The 16,840-nt window shown below is 54.3% G+C and overlaps 1 protein-coding gene across 1 annotated transcript; it reads right to left on the bottom strand.

Moving 5' to 3' along the window:
* Positions 1-13,770: 13,770 nt before the first annotated feature.
* On the bottom strand, positions 13,771-16,291 carry LOC144676123 (E3 ubiquitin-protein ligase RNF31-like). Its single transcript, XM_078536631.1, has 2 exons — positions 16,102-16,291; positions 13,771-13,911 (listed from the first exon to the last, which is right to left on the bottom strand). The coding sequence occupies exons 1-2, from the start codon at positions 16,285-16,287 to the stop codon at positions 13,810-13,812; spliced, it is 288 nt and encodes a 95-aa protein (XP_078392757.1). The 5' UTR covers positions 16,288-16,291; the 3' UTR covers positions 13,771-13,809.
* Between the last annotated feature and the right edge of the window lie 549 nt (positions 16,292-16,840).

The following is a 16,840-nucleotide window of genomic DNA, read 5'->3' as shown; positions in this document are numbered from 1 at the left end:
CTCAGTCCCCTCTCCCTCAGGGAGATATCTATACACTGACTGGTGTGTCTCAGTCCCCTCTCCCTCAGGGAGATATCTATACACTGACTGGTGTCTCTCAGTCCCCTCACCCTCAGGAAGACTTCTGTACACTGACTGGTGTCTCTCAGTCCCCTCTCTCTCAGGGAGCTATCTGTACACTGACTGGTGTCTCTCAGACCTCTCTCTCTCTCAGGGGGGATATTTGTACACTGACAGGTGTCTCTCAGCCCCCCTCTCCCTCAGGGAGGTATCTGTACACTGACTGGTGTCTCTCAGTCCCCCCTCTCTCAGGGAGATATCTGTAGACTGACTGGTGTCTCTCAGTCCCCTCTCTGTCTGAGGGTGATATCTGTACACTGACTGGTGTCTCTCAGTCCCCTCTCTCTCTCAGGGAGATATCTGTACACTGGCCGGTGTCTCTCAGTCCCCCCTCTCTCTCAGGGAGATATCTGTACACTGACTGGCGTCTCTCAGTCCCCTCTCTCTCTCAGGGAGATATCTGTACACTGACTGGCGTCTCTCAGTCCCCTCTCTCTCCCAGGGAGATATCTGTACACTGACTGGTGTCTCTCAGTCCCCTCTCTCTCTGGGAAATATCTGTACACTGATTGGTGTCTCTCAGTCCCCTCTCTCTCTCTCAGGGAGATATCTGTACACTGACTGGTGTCTCTCAGTCCCCTCTCTCTCAGGGAGATATCTGTACACTGACTGGTGTTTCTCAGACCCCTCTCTCTCAGGGAGATATCTGTACACTGACTCGCGTCTCTCAGTACCCCCTCTCCCTCAGGGAGATATCTGTACACTGACTGGTGTATCTCAGTCCCCTCTCCCTCAGGAAGATATCTGTACACTGACTGGTGTCTCTCAGTCCCCTATCACTCAGGGAGATATCTGTACACTGACTGGTGTCTCTCAGTCCCCTCTCTCTCTCAGGGAGATATCTGTGCACTGACTGGTGACTCTGAATCCCCTCTCTCTCTCAGGGAGATATCTGTACACTGACAGGTGTCTCTCAGTCCCCTCTCTCTCTCAGGGAGATATCTGTACACTGACTGGTGTCTCTCAGTCCCCTCTCTCTCAGGGAGATACCTGTACACTGACTGGTGTCTCTCAGTCCCCTCTCCCTCAGGGTGATATCGGTACGATGACTGGTGTCTCTCAGTCCCCTCTCCCTCAGGGAGATATCTGTACACTGACTGGTGTCTCTCAGTCCCCTCTCTCTCTCTCTCAGGGAGATATCTGTACACTGACTGGTGTCTCTCAATCCCCCCTCACTCTCAGGGAGATATCTGTACACTGACTGGTGTCTCTCAGTCCCCTCTCTCTCAGGGAGATATCTGCACACTGACTGGTGTCTCTCAGTCCCCTCTCCCTCAGGGAGATATCTGTACACTGACTGGTGTCTCTCAGTCCCCTCTCTCTCAGGGAGATATCTGTACACTGACTGGTGTCTCTCAGTCCCCTCTCCCTCAGGAAGATATCTGTACACTGACTGGTGTCTCTCAGTCCCCTCTCTCCCTCAGGGAGATATCTGTACACTGACTGATGTCTCTCAGTCCCCTCTCTCCCAGGGAGATATCTGTACAGTGACTGGTGTCTCTCAGTCCCCTCTCTCTCCCAGGGAGATATCTGTACACTGACTGGTGTCTCTCAGTCCACTCTCTCCCTCAGGGAGATATCTGTACACTGACTGGTGTCTCTCAGTCCCCTCTCTCCCTCAGGGAGATATCTGTACACTGACTGGTGTCTCTCAGTCCCCTCTCTCCCTCAGGGAGATATCTGTACACTGACTGGTGTATCTCAGTCCCCTCTCCCTCAGGAAGATATCTGTACACTGACTGGTGTCTCTCAGTCCCCTCTCTCTCAGGGAGATATCTGTACACTGACTGGTGTCTCTCAGTCCCCTCTCTCTCTCAGGGAGATATCTGTGCACTGACTGGTGACTCTGAATCCCCTCTCTCTCTCAGGGAGATATCTGTACACTGACTGGTGTCTCTCAGTCCCCTCTCTCTCAGGGAGATATCTGTACACTGACTGGTGACTCACAGCCCCCGCCCTCTCTCTCAGGGAGATATCGGTACACTGACTGGTGTCTCTCATTGCCCTCTCTCTCAGGGAAATGTCTGTACACTGACTGGTGTCTCTCAGTCCCCTCTCCCTCAGGGAGATATCTGTACACTGACTGGTGTCTCTCAGTCCCACTCTCTCTCAGGGATATGTCTGTAGACTGACTGGTGTCTCTCAGTACCCGTCTCTCTCAGGGACATATCTGTGCACTGACTGTTGTCTCTCAGTCCCCTCTCCCTCAGGGAGATAGCCGTACACTGACTGGTGTCTCTCAGTCCCCCCTCTGCCTCAGGGAGATATCTGAGCACTGACTGGTGTCTCTCAGTCCCCTCTCTCTCAGGGAGATGTCTGTACACTGACTGGTGTCTCTCAGTCCCCCTCTCTCTCAGGGAGATATCTGTACACTGACTGGTGTCTCGAAGTCCCCCCTCTCTCTCTCTCAGGGAGAGATCTGTACACTGACTGGTGTCTCTCAATCCCCCCTCTCTCTCAGGAAGATATCTGTACACTGACTAGTGTCTCTCATCCCCTCTACCTCAGGGAGATATCTGAACACTGACCGGTGTCTCTCAGTTCACTCTCCCTCAAGGAGATATCTGTACACTGACTGGTGTCTCTGAGTCGTCGCTCTCCCTCAGGGAGATATCTGTATACTGACTGGTGTCTCTCAGTCCCCTCTCCCTCAGGATGATATTGGTACGATGACTGGTATCTCTCAGTCCCATCACTCTCAGGGAGATATCTGTACAGTGACTGGTGTCTCTCAGCACCCCCTCTCCCTCAGGGAGATATCAGTACACTGACTGGTGTATCTCAGTCCCCTCTCTCTCAGGGAGATATCTGTACACTGACTGGTGTCTCTCAGTCCCCTCTCCCTCAGGGAGATATCTGTACACTGACTGGTGTCTCTCAGTCACCTCTCCCTCAAGGAGTTATCTGTACACTGACTGGTGTCTCTCAGTCTCCTCTCTCTCAGGGAGATGTCTGTACACTGACTGGTGTCTCTCAGTCCCTCTCCCTCAGGGAGATATCAGGACACTGACTGGTGTCTCTCAGTCCCCTCTCCCTCAGGGAGATATCTGTAAACTGACTGGTGTCTCTCAGTCCCCTCTCCCTCAGGGAGATATCTGTACACTGATTGGTGTTTCACAGTCCCCTCTCCCTCAGGAAGATATCTGTACACTGACTGGTGTCTCTGAGTCCCCTCTCTCTCAGGGAGATATCGGTACACTGACTGGTGTCTCTCAGTCCCCCCTCTCTCTCAGGGAGATATCTGTGCACTGACTGTTGTCTCTCAGACCCCACTCCCTCAGGGAGATGTCTGTACACTGACTGGTGTCTGTCAGTCCCCCCTCTGTCTCAGGTAGATATCTGAGCACAGACTGGTGTCTCTCAGTCTCCTCTCTCTCAGGGAGATGTCTCAACACTGACTGGTGTCTCTCAGTCCCCTCTCCCTCAGGGAGATATCTGTACACTGGTGTCTCTCAGTCCCCCTCTCTCTCAGGGAGATGTCTGTACACTGACTGGTGTCTCTCAATACCCTTCTCTCTCAGGTAGATATCTGTACACTGACTGGTGTCTCTCAGTCCCCTCTCCCTCAGGGAGATTTCCGTACACTGACTGGTGTCTCTCAGTACCCTCTCTCTCAGGGAGATATCTGCACACTGACTGGTGTCTCTCAGACCTCTCTCTCTCTCAGGGGGGATATCTGTACACTGACTGGTGTCTCTCAGCCCCCCTCTCTCTCAGGGAGATATCTGTACACTGACTGGTGTTTCTCAGTCCCCTCTCTCTCAGGGAGATATCTGTACACTGACTGGTGTCTCTCAGTCCCCTCTCTGTCTGAGGGTGATATCTGTACACTGACTGGTGTCTCTCAGTCCCCTCTCTCTCTCAGGGAGATATCTGTACACTGGCTGGTGTCTCTCAGTCCCCCCTCTCTCTCAGGTAGATATCCGTACACTGACTGGCGTCTCTCAGTCCCCTCTTTCTCTCAGGGAGATATCTGTATACTGACTGGCGTCTCTCAGTCCCCTCTCTCTCCCAGGGAGATATCTGTACACTGACTGGTGTCTCTCAGTCCCATCTCTCTCAGGGAGATATCTGTACACTGATTGGTGTCTCTCAGTCCCCTCTCTCTCTCAGGGAGATATCTGTACACTGACTGGTGTCTCTCAGTCACCTCTCTCTCAGGGAGATACCTGTACACTGACTGGTATCTCTCAGTCCCCTCTCCCTCAGGGAGATATCTGTACACTGACTGGTGTCTCTCAGTCCCCTCTCTCTCAGGAAGATTTCTGTACACTGACTGGTGTCTCTCAATCCCCCCTCTCTCTCAGGGAGATATCTGTACACTGACTGGTGTCTCTCAGTCCCCTCTACCTCAGGGTGATATCTGTACACTAACTGCTGTCTCTCAGTCCACTCTCCCTCAAGGAGATATCTGTACACTGACTGGTGTCTCTCAGTCCACCCTCTCTCTCAGGGAGATATCTGTACACTGACTGCTGTCTCTCAGTCCCCTCTCCCTCAGGGTGATATCTGTACGATGACTGGTATCTCTCAGTCCCATCTCTCTCAGGGAGATATCTGTACACTGACTGGTGTCTCTCAGTCCCCCTCTCTCTCAGGGAGATATCTGTACACTGACTGGTGTCTCTCAGTCCCCTCCCACTCTGGGAGATATCTGTACACTGACTGGTGTCTCTCAGTCCCCCTCTCTCTCAGGGCGATATCTGTACAAAGACTAGTGCCACTCAGTCCCCTTTCTGTCAGGGAGATATCTGTACACTGACTGGTGTCTCTCAGTACCCCTCTCTCTCAGGGACATATCTGTGCACTGACTGGTGTCTCTCAGTCCCCTCTCCCTCAGGGAGATATCTGTACACTGACTGGTGTCTCGAAGTCCCCTCTCTCTCTGAGGAAGATGTCTGTACACTGACTGGTGTCTCTCAATCCCCCCTCTCTCTCAGGAAGATATCTGTACACTGACTGGTGTCTCTCATCCCCTCTACCTCAGGGAGATATCTGAACACTGACCGGTGTCTCTCAGTTCACTCTCCCTCAAGGAGATATCTGTACACTGACTGGTGTCTCTCAGTCCCCTCTCCCTCAGGGAGATATCTATACACTGACTGGTGTGTCTCAGTCCCCTCTCCCTCAGGGAGATATCTATACACTGACTGGTGTCTCTCAGTCCCCTCACCCTCAGGAAGACTTCTGTACACTGACTGGTGTCTCTCAGTCCCCTCTCTCTCAGGGAGCTATCTGTACACTGACTGGTGTCTCTCAGACCTCTCTCTCTCTCAGGGGGGATATCTGTACACTGACAGGTGTCTCTCAGCCCCCCTCTCCCTCAGGGAGATATCTGTACACTGACTGGTGTCTCTCAGTCCCCCCTCTCTCAGGGCGATATCTGTACACTGACTGGTGTCTCTCAGTCCCCTCTCTGTCTGAGGGTGATATCTGTACACTGACTGGTGTCTCTCAGTCCCCTCTCTCTCTCAGGGAGATATCTGTACACTGACTGGTGTCTCTCAGTCCCCTCTCTCTCAGGGAGATATCTGTACACTGACTGGTGTCTCTCAGTCCCCTCTCCCTCAGGAAGATATCTGTACACTGACTGGTGTCTCTCAGTCCCCTCTCTCCCTCAGGGAGATATCTGCACACTGACTGTTGTCTCTCAGTCCCCTCTCTCTCCCAGGGAGATGTCTGTACACTGACTGGTGTCTCTCAGTCCCCTCTCTCCCTCAGGGAGTTATCTGTACACTGACTGGTGTCTTTCAGTCCCCTCTCTCCCTCAGGGAGATATCTGTACACTGACTGGTGTCTCTCAGTCCCCTCTCTCCCTCAGGGAGATATCTGTACACTGACTGGTGTATCTCAGTCCCCTCTCCCTCAGGAAGATATCTGTACACTGACTGGTGTCTCTCAGTCCCCTATCACTCAGGGAGATATCTGTACACTGACTGGTGTCTCTCAGTCCCCTCTCTCTCTCAGGGAGATATCTGTGCACTGACTGGTGACTCTGAATCCCCTCTCTCTCTCAGGGAGATATCTGTACACTGACAGGTGTCTCTCAGTCCCCTCTCTCTCTCAGGGAGATATCTGTACACTGACTGGTGTCTCTCAGTCCCCTCTCTCTCAGGGAGATACCTGTACACTGACTGGTGTCTCTCAGTCCCCTCTCCCTCAGGGTGATATCGGTACGATGACTGGTGTCTCTCAGTCCCCTCTCCCTCAGGGAGATATCTGTACACTGACTGGTGTCTCTCAGTCCCCTCTCTCTCTCTCTCAGGGAGATATCTGTACACTGACTGGTGTCTCTCAATCCCCCCTCACTCTCAGGGAGATATCTGTACACTGACTGGTGTCTCTCAGTCCCCTCTCTCTCAGGGAGATATCTGCACACTGACTGGTGTCTCTCAGTCCCCTCTCCCTCAGGGAGATATCTGTACACTGACTGGTGTCTCTCAGTCCCCTCTCTCTCAGGGAGATATCTGTACACTGACTGGTGTCTCTCAGTCCCCTCTCCCTCAGGAAGATATCTGTACACTGACTGGTGTCTCTCAGTCCCCTCTCTCCCTCAGGGAGATATCTGTACACTGACTGATGTCTCTCAGTCCCCTCTCTCCCAGGGAGATATCTGTACAGTGACTGGTGTCTCTCAGTCCCCTCTCTCTCCCAGGGAGATATCTGTACACTGACTGGTGTCTCTCAGTCCACTCTCTCCCTCAGGGAGATATCTGTACACTGACTGGTGTCTCTCAGTCCCCTCTCTCCCTCAGGGAGATATCTGTACACTGACTGGTGTCTCTCAGTCCCCTCTCTCCCTCAGGGAGATATCTGTACACTGACTGGTGTATCTCAGTCCCCTCTCCCTCAGGAAGATATCTGTACACTGACTGGTGTCTCTCAGTCCCCTCTCTCTCAGGGAGATATCTGTACACTGACTGGTGTCTCTCAGTCCCCTCTCTCTCTCAGGGAGATATCTGTGCACTGACTGGTGACTCTGAATCCCCTCTCTCTCTCAGGGAGATATCTGTACACTGACTGGTGTCTCTCAGTCCCCTCTCTCTCAGGGAGATATCTGTACACTGACTGGTGACTCACAGCCCCCGCCCTCTCTCTCAGGGAGATATCGGTACACTGACTGGTGTCTCTCATTGCCCTCTCTCTCAGGGAAATGTCTGTACACTGACTGGTGTCTCTCAGTCCCCTCTCCCTCAGGGAGATATCTGTACACTGACTGGTGTCTCTCAGTCCCACTCTCTCTCAGGGATATGTCTGTAGACTGACTGGTGTCTCTCAGTACCCGTCTCTCTCAGGGACATATCTGTGCACTGACTGTTGTCTCTCAGTCCCCTCTCCCTCAGGGAGATAGCCGTACACTGACTGGTGTCTCTCAGTCCCCCCTCTGCCTCAGGGAGATATCTGAGCACTGACTGGTGTCTCTCAGTCCCCTCTCTCTCAGAGAGATGTCTGTACACTGACTGGTGTCTCTCAGTCCCCCTCTCTCTCAGGGAGATATCTGTACACTGACTGGTGTCTCGAAGTCCCCCCTCTCTCTCTCTCAGGGAGAGATCTGTACACTGACTGGTGTCTCTCAATCCCCCCTCTCTCTCAGGAAGATATCTGTACACTGACTAGTGTCTCTCATCCCCTCTACCTCAGGGAGATATCTGAACACTGACCGGTGTCTCTCAGTTCACTCTCCCTCAAGGAGATATCTGTACACTGACTGGTGTCTCTGAGTCGTCGCTCTCCCTCAGGGAGATATCTGTATACTGACTGGTGTCTCTCAGTCCCCTCTCCCTCAGGATGATATTGGTACGATGACTGGTATCTCTCAGTCCCATCACTCTCAGGGAGATATCTGTACAGTGACTGGTGTCTCTCAGCACCCCCTCTCCCTCAGGGAGATATCAGTACACTGACTGGTGTATCTCAGTCCCCTCTCTCTCAGGGAGATATCTGTACACTGACTGGTGTCTCTCAGTCCCCTCTCCCTCAGGGAGATATCTGTACACTGACTGGTGTCTCTCAGTCACCTCTCCCTCAAGGAGTTATCTGTACACTGACTGGTGTCTCTCAGTCTCCTCTCTCTCAGGGAGATGTCTGTACACTGACTGGTGTCTCTCAGTCCCTCTCCCTCAGGGAGATATCAGGACACTGACTGGTGTCTCTCAGTCCCCTCTCCCTCAGGGAGATATCTGTAAACTGACTGGTGTCTCTCAGTCTCCTCTCTCTCAGGGAGATGTCTCAACACTGACTGGTGTCTCTCAGTCCCCTCTCCCTCAGGGAGATATCTGTACACTGGTGTCTCTCAGTCCCCCTCTCTCTCAGGGAGATGTCTGTACACTGACTGGTGTCTCTCAATACCCCTCTCTCTCAGGTAGATATCTGTACACTGACTGGTGTCTCTCAGTCCCCTCTCCCTCAGGGAGATTTCCGTACACTGACTGGTGTCTCTCAGTACCCTCTCTCTCAGGGAGATATCTGTACACTGACTGGTGTCTCTCAATCCCCCCTCTCTCTCAGGGAGATATCTGTACACTGACTGGTGTCTCTCAGTCCCCTCTACCTCAGGGAGATATCTGTACACTGACTGGTGTCTCTCAGTCCACTCTCCCTCAGGGAGATATCTGTACACTGACTGGTGTCTCTCAGTCCCCTCTCCCTCAGGGAGATATCTATACACTGACTGGTGTCTCTCAGTCCCCTCTCCCTCAGGAAGATTTCTGTACACTGACTGGTGTCTCTCAGTCCCCTCTCTCTCTCAGGGAGATATCTGTACACTGACTGGTGTCTCTCAGACCTCTCTCTCTCTCAGGGGGGATATCTGTACACTGACTGGTGTCTCTCAGCCCCCCTCTCTCTCAGGGAGATATCTGTACACTGACTGGTGTTTCTCAGTCCCCTCTCTCTCAGGGAGATATCTGTACACTGACTGGTGTCTCTCAGTCCCCTCTCTGTCTGAGGGTGATATCTGTACACTGACTGGTGTCTCTCAGTCCCCTCTCTCTCTCAGGGAGATATCTGTACACTGGCTGGTGTCTCTCAGTCCCCCCTCTCTCTCAGGTAGATATCCGTACACTGACTGGCGTCTCTCAGTCCCCTCTTTCTCTCAGGGAGATATCTGTATACTGACTGGCGTCTCTCAGTCCCCTCTCTCTCCCAGGGAGATATCTGTACACTGACTGGTGTCTCTCAGTCCCATCTCTCTCAGGGAGATATCTGTACACTGATTGGTGTCTCTCAGTCCCCTCTCTCTCTCAGGGAGATATCTGTACACTGACTGGTGTCTCTCAGTCACCTCTCTCTCAGGGAGATACCTGTACACTGACTGGTATCTCTCAGTCCCCTCTCCCTCAGGGAGATATCTGTACACTGACTGGTGTCTCTCAGTCCCCTCTCTCTCAGGGAGATATCTGTACACTGACTGGTGTCCCTCAGCCCCTCTCTCTCTCAGGGAGACATCTGTACACTGGCTGGTGGCTCTCAGTCCCCCCTCTCTCTCAGCGAGATATCTGTACACTGACTGGCGTCTCTCAGTCCCCTCTCTCTCCCAGGGAGATATCTGTACACTGACTGGTGTCTCTCAGTCCCCTCTCTCTCAGGGAGATATCTGTACACTGACTGGTGTCTCTCAGTCCACTCTCCCTCAGGGAGATATCTGTACACTGACTGGTGTCTCTCAGTCCCCTCTCCCTCAGGGAGATATCTATACACTGACTGGTGTCTCTCAGTCCCCTCTCCCTCAGGAAGATTTCTGTACACTGACTGGTGTCTCTCAGTCCCCTCTCTCTCTCAGGGAGATATCTGTACACTGACTGGTGTCTCTCAGACCTCTCTCTCTCTCAGGGGGGATATCTGTACACTGACTGGTGTCTCTCAGCCCCCCTCTCTCTCAGGGAGATATCTGTACACTGACTGGTGTTTCTCAGTCCCCTCTCTCTCAGGGAGATATCTGTACACTGACTGGTGTCTCTCAGTCCCCTCTCTGTCTGAGGGTGATATCTGTACACTGACTGGTGTCTCTCAGTCCCCTCTCTGTCTGAGGGTGATATCTGCACACTGACTGGTGTCTCTCAGTCCCCTCTCTCAGGGAGATATCTGTGCACTGGCTGGTGTCTCTCAGTCCCCCCTCTCTCTCTGGTAGATATCCGTACACTGGCTGGTGTCTCTCAGTCCCCCCTCTGTCTCAGGTAGATATCTGTACACTGACTGGCGTCTCTCAGTCCCCTCTCTCTCTCAGGGAGATATCTGTATACTGACTGGGGTCTCTCAGTCCCCTCTCCCTCAGGGTGTTTTCTGTACACTGACTGGTGTCTCTCAGTCCCCTCTCTCTCTCAGGGGGGACATCTGTACACTGAGTGGTGTCTCTCAGCCCCCCTCTCTCTCAGGGAGATATCTGTACAATGACTGGTGTCTCTCAGTCCCCTCTCTCTCAGGGAGATATCTGTACACTGACTGGTGTCTCTCAGTCCCTTCTCTGTCTGAGGGTGATATCTGTACACTGACTGGTGTCTGTCAGTCCCCTCTCTCTCTCAGGGAGATATCTGCACACTGGCTAGTGTCTCTCAGTCCCCGCCCTCTCTCTCAGGGAGATATCTGTACACTGACTGGCGTCTCTCAGTCTCCTCTCTCTCTCAGGGAGATATCTGCACACTGACTGGCGTCTCTCAGTCCCCTCTCTCTTCCAGGGAGATATCTGTACACTGACTGGTGTCTCTCAGTCCCCTCTCTCTCAGGGAGATATCTGTACACTGACTGGTGTTTCTCAGACCCCTCTCTCTCAGGGAGATATCTGTACACTGACTCTCGTCTCTCAGTACCCCCTCTCCCTCAGGGAGATATCTGTACACTGACTGGTGTCTCTCAGTCCCCTGTCTCTCAGGGAGAAAGCTGTACACTGACTGGTGTCTCTCAGTCCCCTCTCTCTCCGGGAGATATCTTTACACTGACTGGTGTCTCTCAGTCCCCTCTCTCTCAGGGAGATATCTGTACACTGACTGGTGTCTCTCAGTCCCCTCTCTCTCTCAGGGAGATATCTGTACACTGACTGGTGTCTCTCAGTCCCCTCTCTCTCAGGGAGTTATCTGTACACTGACTGGTGTCTCTCAGTCCCCTCTCTCTCAGGGAGATATCTGTACACTGACTGGTGTCTCTCAGTCCCACTCTCTCTCAGGGAGATGTCTGTAGACTGACTGGTGTCTCTCAGTACCCGTCTCTCTCAGGGACATATCTGTGCACTGACTGTTGTCTCTCAGTCCCCTCTCCCTCAGGGAGATAGCCGTACACTGACTGGTGTCTCTCAGTCCCCTCTCTCACTCTGTCAGGGAGATATCTGTACACTGACTGATGTCTCTCAATCCCCCCTCTCTCTCAGGGAGATATCTGTACACTGACTGGTGTCTCTCATCCCCTCTACCTCTGGGAGATATCTGTACACTGACCGGTGTCTCTCAGTCCACTCTACCTCAAGGAGATATCTGTACACTGACAGGTGTCTCTCAGTCCCCTCTCTCTCTCATGGAGATATCTGTACACTGACTGGTGTCTCTCAGTCCCCTCTCTCTCAGGGAGATATCTGTACACTGACTGGTGTCTCTCAGTCCCCTCTCCCTCAGGGTGATATCGGTACGATGACTGTTATCTCTCAGCCCCATCTCTCTCAGGGAGATGTCTGTACACTGACTGGTGTCTCTCAATACCCCTCTCTCTCAGGGAGATATCTGTGCACTGACTGGTGTCTCTCAGTCCCCTCTCCCTCAGGATGATATTGGTACGATGACTGGTATCTCTCAGTCCCATCACTCTCAGGGAGATATCTGTACAGTGACTGGTGTCTCTCAGTCCCCCCTCTCTCTCAGGTAGATATCCGTACACTGACTGGCGTCTCTCAGTCCCCTCTCTCTCTCAGGGAGATATCTGTATACTGACTGGTGTCTCTCAGTCCCCTCTCTCTCCCAGGGAGATATCTGTACACTGACTGGTGTCTCTCAGTCCCCTCCCACTCTGGGAGATATCTGTACACTGACTGGTGTCTCTCAGTCCCCTCTCTCTCAGGGCGATATCTGTACAAAGACTAGTGCCACTCAGTCCCTTTTCTGTCAGGGAGATATCTGTACACTGACTGGTGTCTCTCAGTACCCCTCTCTCTCAGGGACATATCTGTGCACTGACTGGTGTCTCTCAGTCCCCTCTCCCTCAGGGAGATATCTGTACACTGACTGGTGTCTCGAAGTCCCCTCTCTCTCTGAGGAAGATATCTGTACACTGACTGGTGTCTCTCAATCCCCCCTCTCTCTCAGGAAGATATCTGTACACTGACTGGTGTCTCTCATCCCCTCTACCTCAGGGAGATATCTGAACACTGACCGGTGTCTCTCAGTTCACTCTCCCTCAAGGAGATATCTGTACACTGACTGGTGTCTCTCAGTCCCCTCTCCCTCAGGGAGATATCTATACACTGACTGGTGTGTCTCAGTCCCCTCTCCCTCAGGGAGATATCTATACACTGACTGGTGTCTCTCAGTCCCCTCACCCTCAGGAAGACTTCTGTACACTGACTGGTGTCTCTCAGTCCCCTCTCTCTCAGGGAGCTATCTGTACACTGACTGGTGTCTCTCAGACCTCTCTCTCTCTCAGGGGGGATATTTGTACACTGACAGGTGTCTCTCAGCCCCCCTCTCCCTCAGGGAGGTATCTGTACACTGACTGGTGTCTCTCAGTCCCCCCTCTCTCAGGGAGATATCTGTAGACTGACTGGTGTCTCTCAGTCCCCTCTCTGTCTGAGGGTGATATCTGTACACTGACTGGTGTCTCTCAGTCCCCTCTCTCTCTCAGGGAGATATCTGTACACTGGCCGGTGTCTCTCAGTCCCCCCTCTCTCTCAGGGAGATATCTGTACACTGACTGGCGTCTCTCAGTCCCCTCTCTCTCTCAGGGATATATCTGTACACTGACTGGCGTCTCTCAGTCCCCTCTCTCTCCCAGGGAGATATCTGTACACTGACTGGTGTCTCTCAGTCCCCTCTCTCTCTGGGAAATATCTGTACACTGATTGGTGTCCTCTCAGTCCCCTCTCTCTCTCTCAGGGAGATATCTGTACACTGACTGGTGTCTCTCAGTCCCCTCTCTCTCAGGGAGATATCTGTACACTGACTGGTGTTTCTCAGACCCCTCTCTCTCAGGGAGATATCTGTACACTGACTCGGTCTCTCAGTACCCCCTCTCCCTCAGGGAGATATCTGTACACTGACTGGTGTCTCTCAGTCCCCTGTCTCTCAGGGAGAAAGCTGTACACTGACTGGTGTCTCTCAGTCCCCTCTCTCTCCGGGAGATATCTTTACACTGACTGGTGTCTCTCAGTCCCCTCTCTCTCAGGGAGATATCTGTACACTGACTGGTGTCTCTCAGTCCCCTCTCTCTCTCAGGGAGATATCTGTACACTGACTGGTGTCTCTCAGTCCCCTCTCTCTCAGGGAGTTATCTGTACACTGACTGGTGTCTCTCAGTCCCTCTCTCTCAGGGAGATATCTGTACACTGACTGGTGTCTCTCAGTCCCTTCTCTGTCTGAGGGTGATATCTGTACACTGACTGGTGTCTGTCAGTCCCCTCTCTCTCTCAGGGAGATATCGATACTCGGACTGGCCTCTCTCGAGTCCTTACCTGGATTCCGTCCACGGTAGTTTTGAAGACCGGGTTGTTAAATTTCACGCCCTCCAGAATTTGGGTTTGTTTGCGGCCAGGAGGTTGCGCCCATATTTCTCCAGGATGTTCAGGGCTCTGCCGATGTTGACTAGTCCGTCGCTGGGCTGTATCGGCAATGGAAAGAGACAGTGTGAGTGCGGACGGGTTATGGGGGACTGGGGGGAGAGCGATGAGCAACAGTTCCTCACCGCCTCCCCCAGGGGGCGCGTTCAGTTGCGGCTCGCTCGGGCCTCCGCCGCGACAATGGGCGTCCCCTATGTAAACACGGTCACGCGGTTATTCCCCCCTCCGGTCCACTGGGGGGTGCACTGCAGCACCTCTGTTTCCCACCATTCCCCTCTCCTCAAGCCTCCCCTCCACCGCCGCAGGGAAAGTCCTGTGATCGCTCTCATCAGCCCAGGAGCTTTGTAGATTGAACGTAACTATCTCTCAAAGGTCCCGCGACAGAGTCGATGCTCTCGGTGGAGTCTTTCTATTCCTGTGTACGGTATCTGTCTCCTCATTTAAGGAAGGATGTGAATGCGTTGGAAGCAGTTCAGAGAAGGTTTACCAGACTAACACCAGGGATGGGCATCCTGTCGTATGAGGGAAGGTTGCACAGGACGGGCTTGTACCCGCGGAGTTTTAGGAGAGTGAGAGGCGACTCGATTGAAACCTTTTAAGATCCTGAGGGGGTCTGGACAGGGCGGATGTGGAGAGGATGTTTCCTCTGGTGGGAGAATCTAGAACTGGTGGGGGGGGCGGGGGTCACTGTTTAAAAATAAGGGGGTCGCACATTTAGGACGGAGACGAGGAGAAATTTTTTCTCTCAGAGGGCAGCGAGTCTTTGGAAATCTCTTCCTCGAAAGGCGGTGGAAGCGGAGTCTTGGAGTATTTTTAAGGCGGATCGAGATAGATTCTTGATAAGTGCGGGGGGGGGGGGGTGAAAGGTTATTGGGGTGTCGGCGCGAGTGGGGGGTCGAGGTTACAATCAGATCGGCCGCCATCTTGCTGAATGGCGGAGCAGGCTCGAGGGGCCGAGTGGCCTTGCCCTGCTCCTAACTGGCATGTTCGTGTGCTTCTATGACTGAGTGGCGGGCGCTGTGGAGGGAGTTCTCTTCTTCTTTGGAACACGGCGTTTAAAAACCAGGAATCCGTCCACTCCCTTGGGTTAGCCTAAGGAATCCTTGCGGTCCTTACTGAAGGGGAGGGGGGAGGGGACAGAACATGGGGAGTGGAGTGGGGAGGGGAGGGGAGGGCAGGGGTGGGGTGGGGAGGGGAGGGGTGGGGAGAGGAGAGGAGGGGAGGGGAGGGGAGGGGAGGGGAGGGGAGGGGAGGGGAGGGGTGGGGAGGGGAGGGGTGGGGAGGGGAGGGGAGGGGAGGGGAGGGGAGGGGTGGGGAGGGGAGGGGAGGGGTGGGGAGGGGAGGGGTGGGGAGGGGAGGGGTGGGGAGGGGAGGGGTGGGGAGGGGAGATTATTCCCTGCACCCTGGGGCCCGCAATTATCACCCACAACAACATGGCTGAAAGAACAAATAGAAAACCCGGTCATACTCATGGAGCTGATAGTGGGATCTTGCTGTGCACAGATTAAAGCTCCTTCCAGACTGTCCGCATCAAACACTCCCAGGACAGGTACAGCTCGGGGTTAGATACAGAGTAAAGCTCCCTCTACACTGTCCCCATCAAACAATCCCAGGACAGGTACAGCACGGGGTTAGATACAGAGTAAAGCTCCCTCTAAACTGTCCCCATCAAACACTCCCAGGACAGGTACAGCACAGGGTTAGATACAGAGTAAAGCTCCCTCTACACTGTCCCCATCAAACACTCCCAGGACAGGTACAGCACGGTAACTTGATCGGCACCCCATCCACCAACATTCACTCCCTCCACCACCGACGCACAATGGCAGCAGTGTGTGTACCATCTACAAGATGCACTGCAGCAACTCGCCGAGGCTCCTTCGACAGCACCTTCCAAACCCACGACCGCTACCGTCTAGAAGGACGAGGGCAGCAGACGCACGGGGAACACCTCCACCCGGAAGTTCCCCCTCCGAGCCACACTCGCCGTCCCGACTTGGGAATATATCGGCCGTCCCTTCACTGTCGCCGGGTCAAAATCCTGGGGAATCTCCCACCCTAACAGCACGGTGGGTGTACCTACACCACAGGGGACTGCAGCGGCTCAAGAAGGCGGCTCACCCACCACCTTCTCAAGGGGGCAATTAGGGGATGGGGCAATAAACGCTGGGCCCAGCCCCCACCACCACCACCCCACCAACCCCCAATCCGGAACGTTCCGGCGCGCTTACCATGGCCGCCATGTTCTCCCAGAGGATGCTGGTCACGTTCACCTCCAGGTACTTGTCCTCCAGTGGGCAGCCGGCCGCGATGACGTCCTGGAGGAGGCCGGCCAGTCCTGCTGCCGGCGCCATGCCCAGAGCGAGCACCGCCCGCTGGCGCAGCTCCAGCGCCCGCAGCCCCTCGCCCTCGCTCATGGTCGTCGGCACCACCACCACCAGCACCGCCGCCGCCGCTGCTCTGTGCGCCGCGGGAGACCCGGTCCCGAGCCGGGCTCTCTCGGACCGAGCGGCTTGAGGTCCGTCCCCCACCGACCCTGGTGGAGAGAAAGCGACAGAAGCGGTCAGCCGGTTGGTCGGTCGGTCGGTCAGTCGGCCGTGTGGGGCTTCGCAAAAGGGGCGGAGTTGGTGTTTTTTTGCTTCTGGTCGACGAGCCCGAAGCTCAGGAACCACCTCACCGCCGCCGCCGCCGGCTGCTTTTTACATGCCCCCCACCCCCCCCTCCCAAGCAATCGCTCTGCCCCTTCATTCCTCCGCCCCTCCAACCCTCTCCCTCTGTCTTCCCGCTGAGGGTCCTCGCCCGTCCCCAGGGGGATGGCCCCTCCCGGTGGGGGAGGGGGACGGGGGAGAGGGGGACGGGGGAGAGGGGGACGGGGGAGAGGGGGACGGGGGACGGGGAGAGGGGGACAGGGAGAGGGGGACGGGGGACGGGGAGAGGGGGACAGGGAGAGGGGGACGGGGAGAGGGGGAC

The sequence above is a fragment of the Cetorhinus maximus genome, unplaced genomic scaffold, assembly GCF_964194155.1.
Source record: "Cetorhinus maximus unplaced genomic scaffold, sCetMax3.hap1.1 HAP1_SCAFFOLD_1369, whole genome shotgun sequence".
Taxonomy (NCBI): domain Eukaryota; kingdom Metazoa; phylum Chordata; class Chondrichthyes; order Lamniformes; family Cetorhinidae; genus Cetorhinus; species Cetorhinus maximus.
Note: the sequence above shows the minus strand (reverse complement) of the source record. Positions and strands in the feature narration are given on the sequence as shown.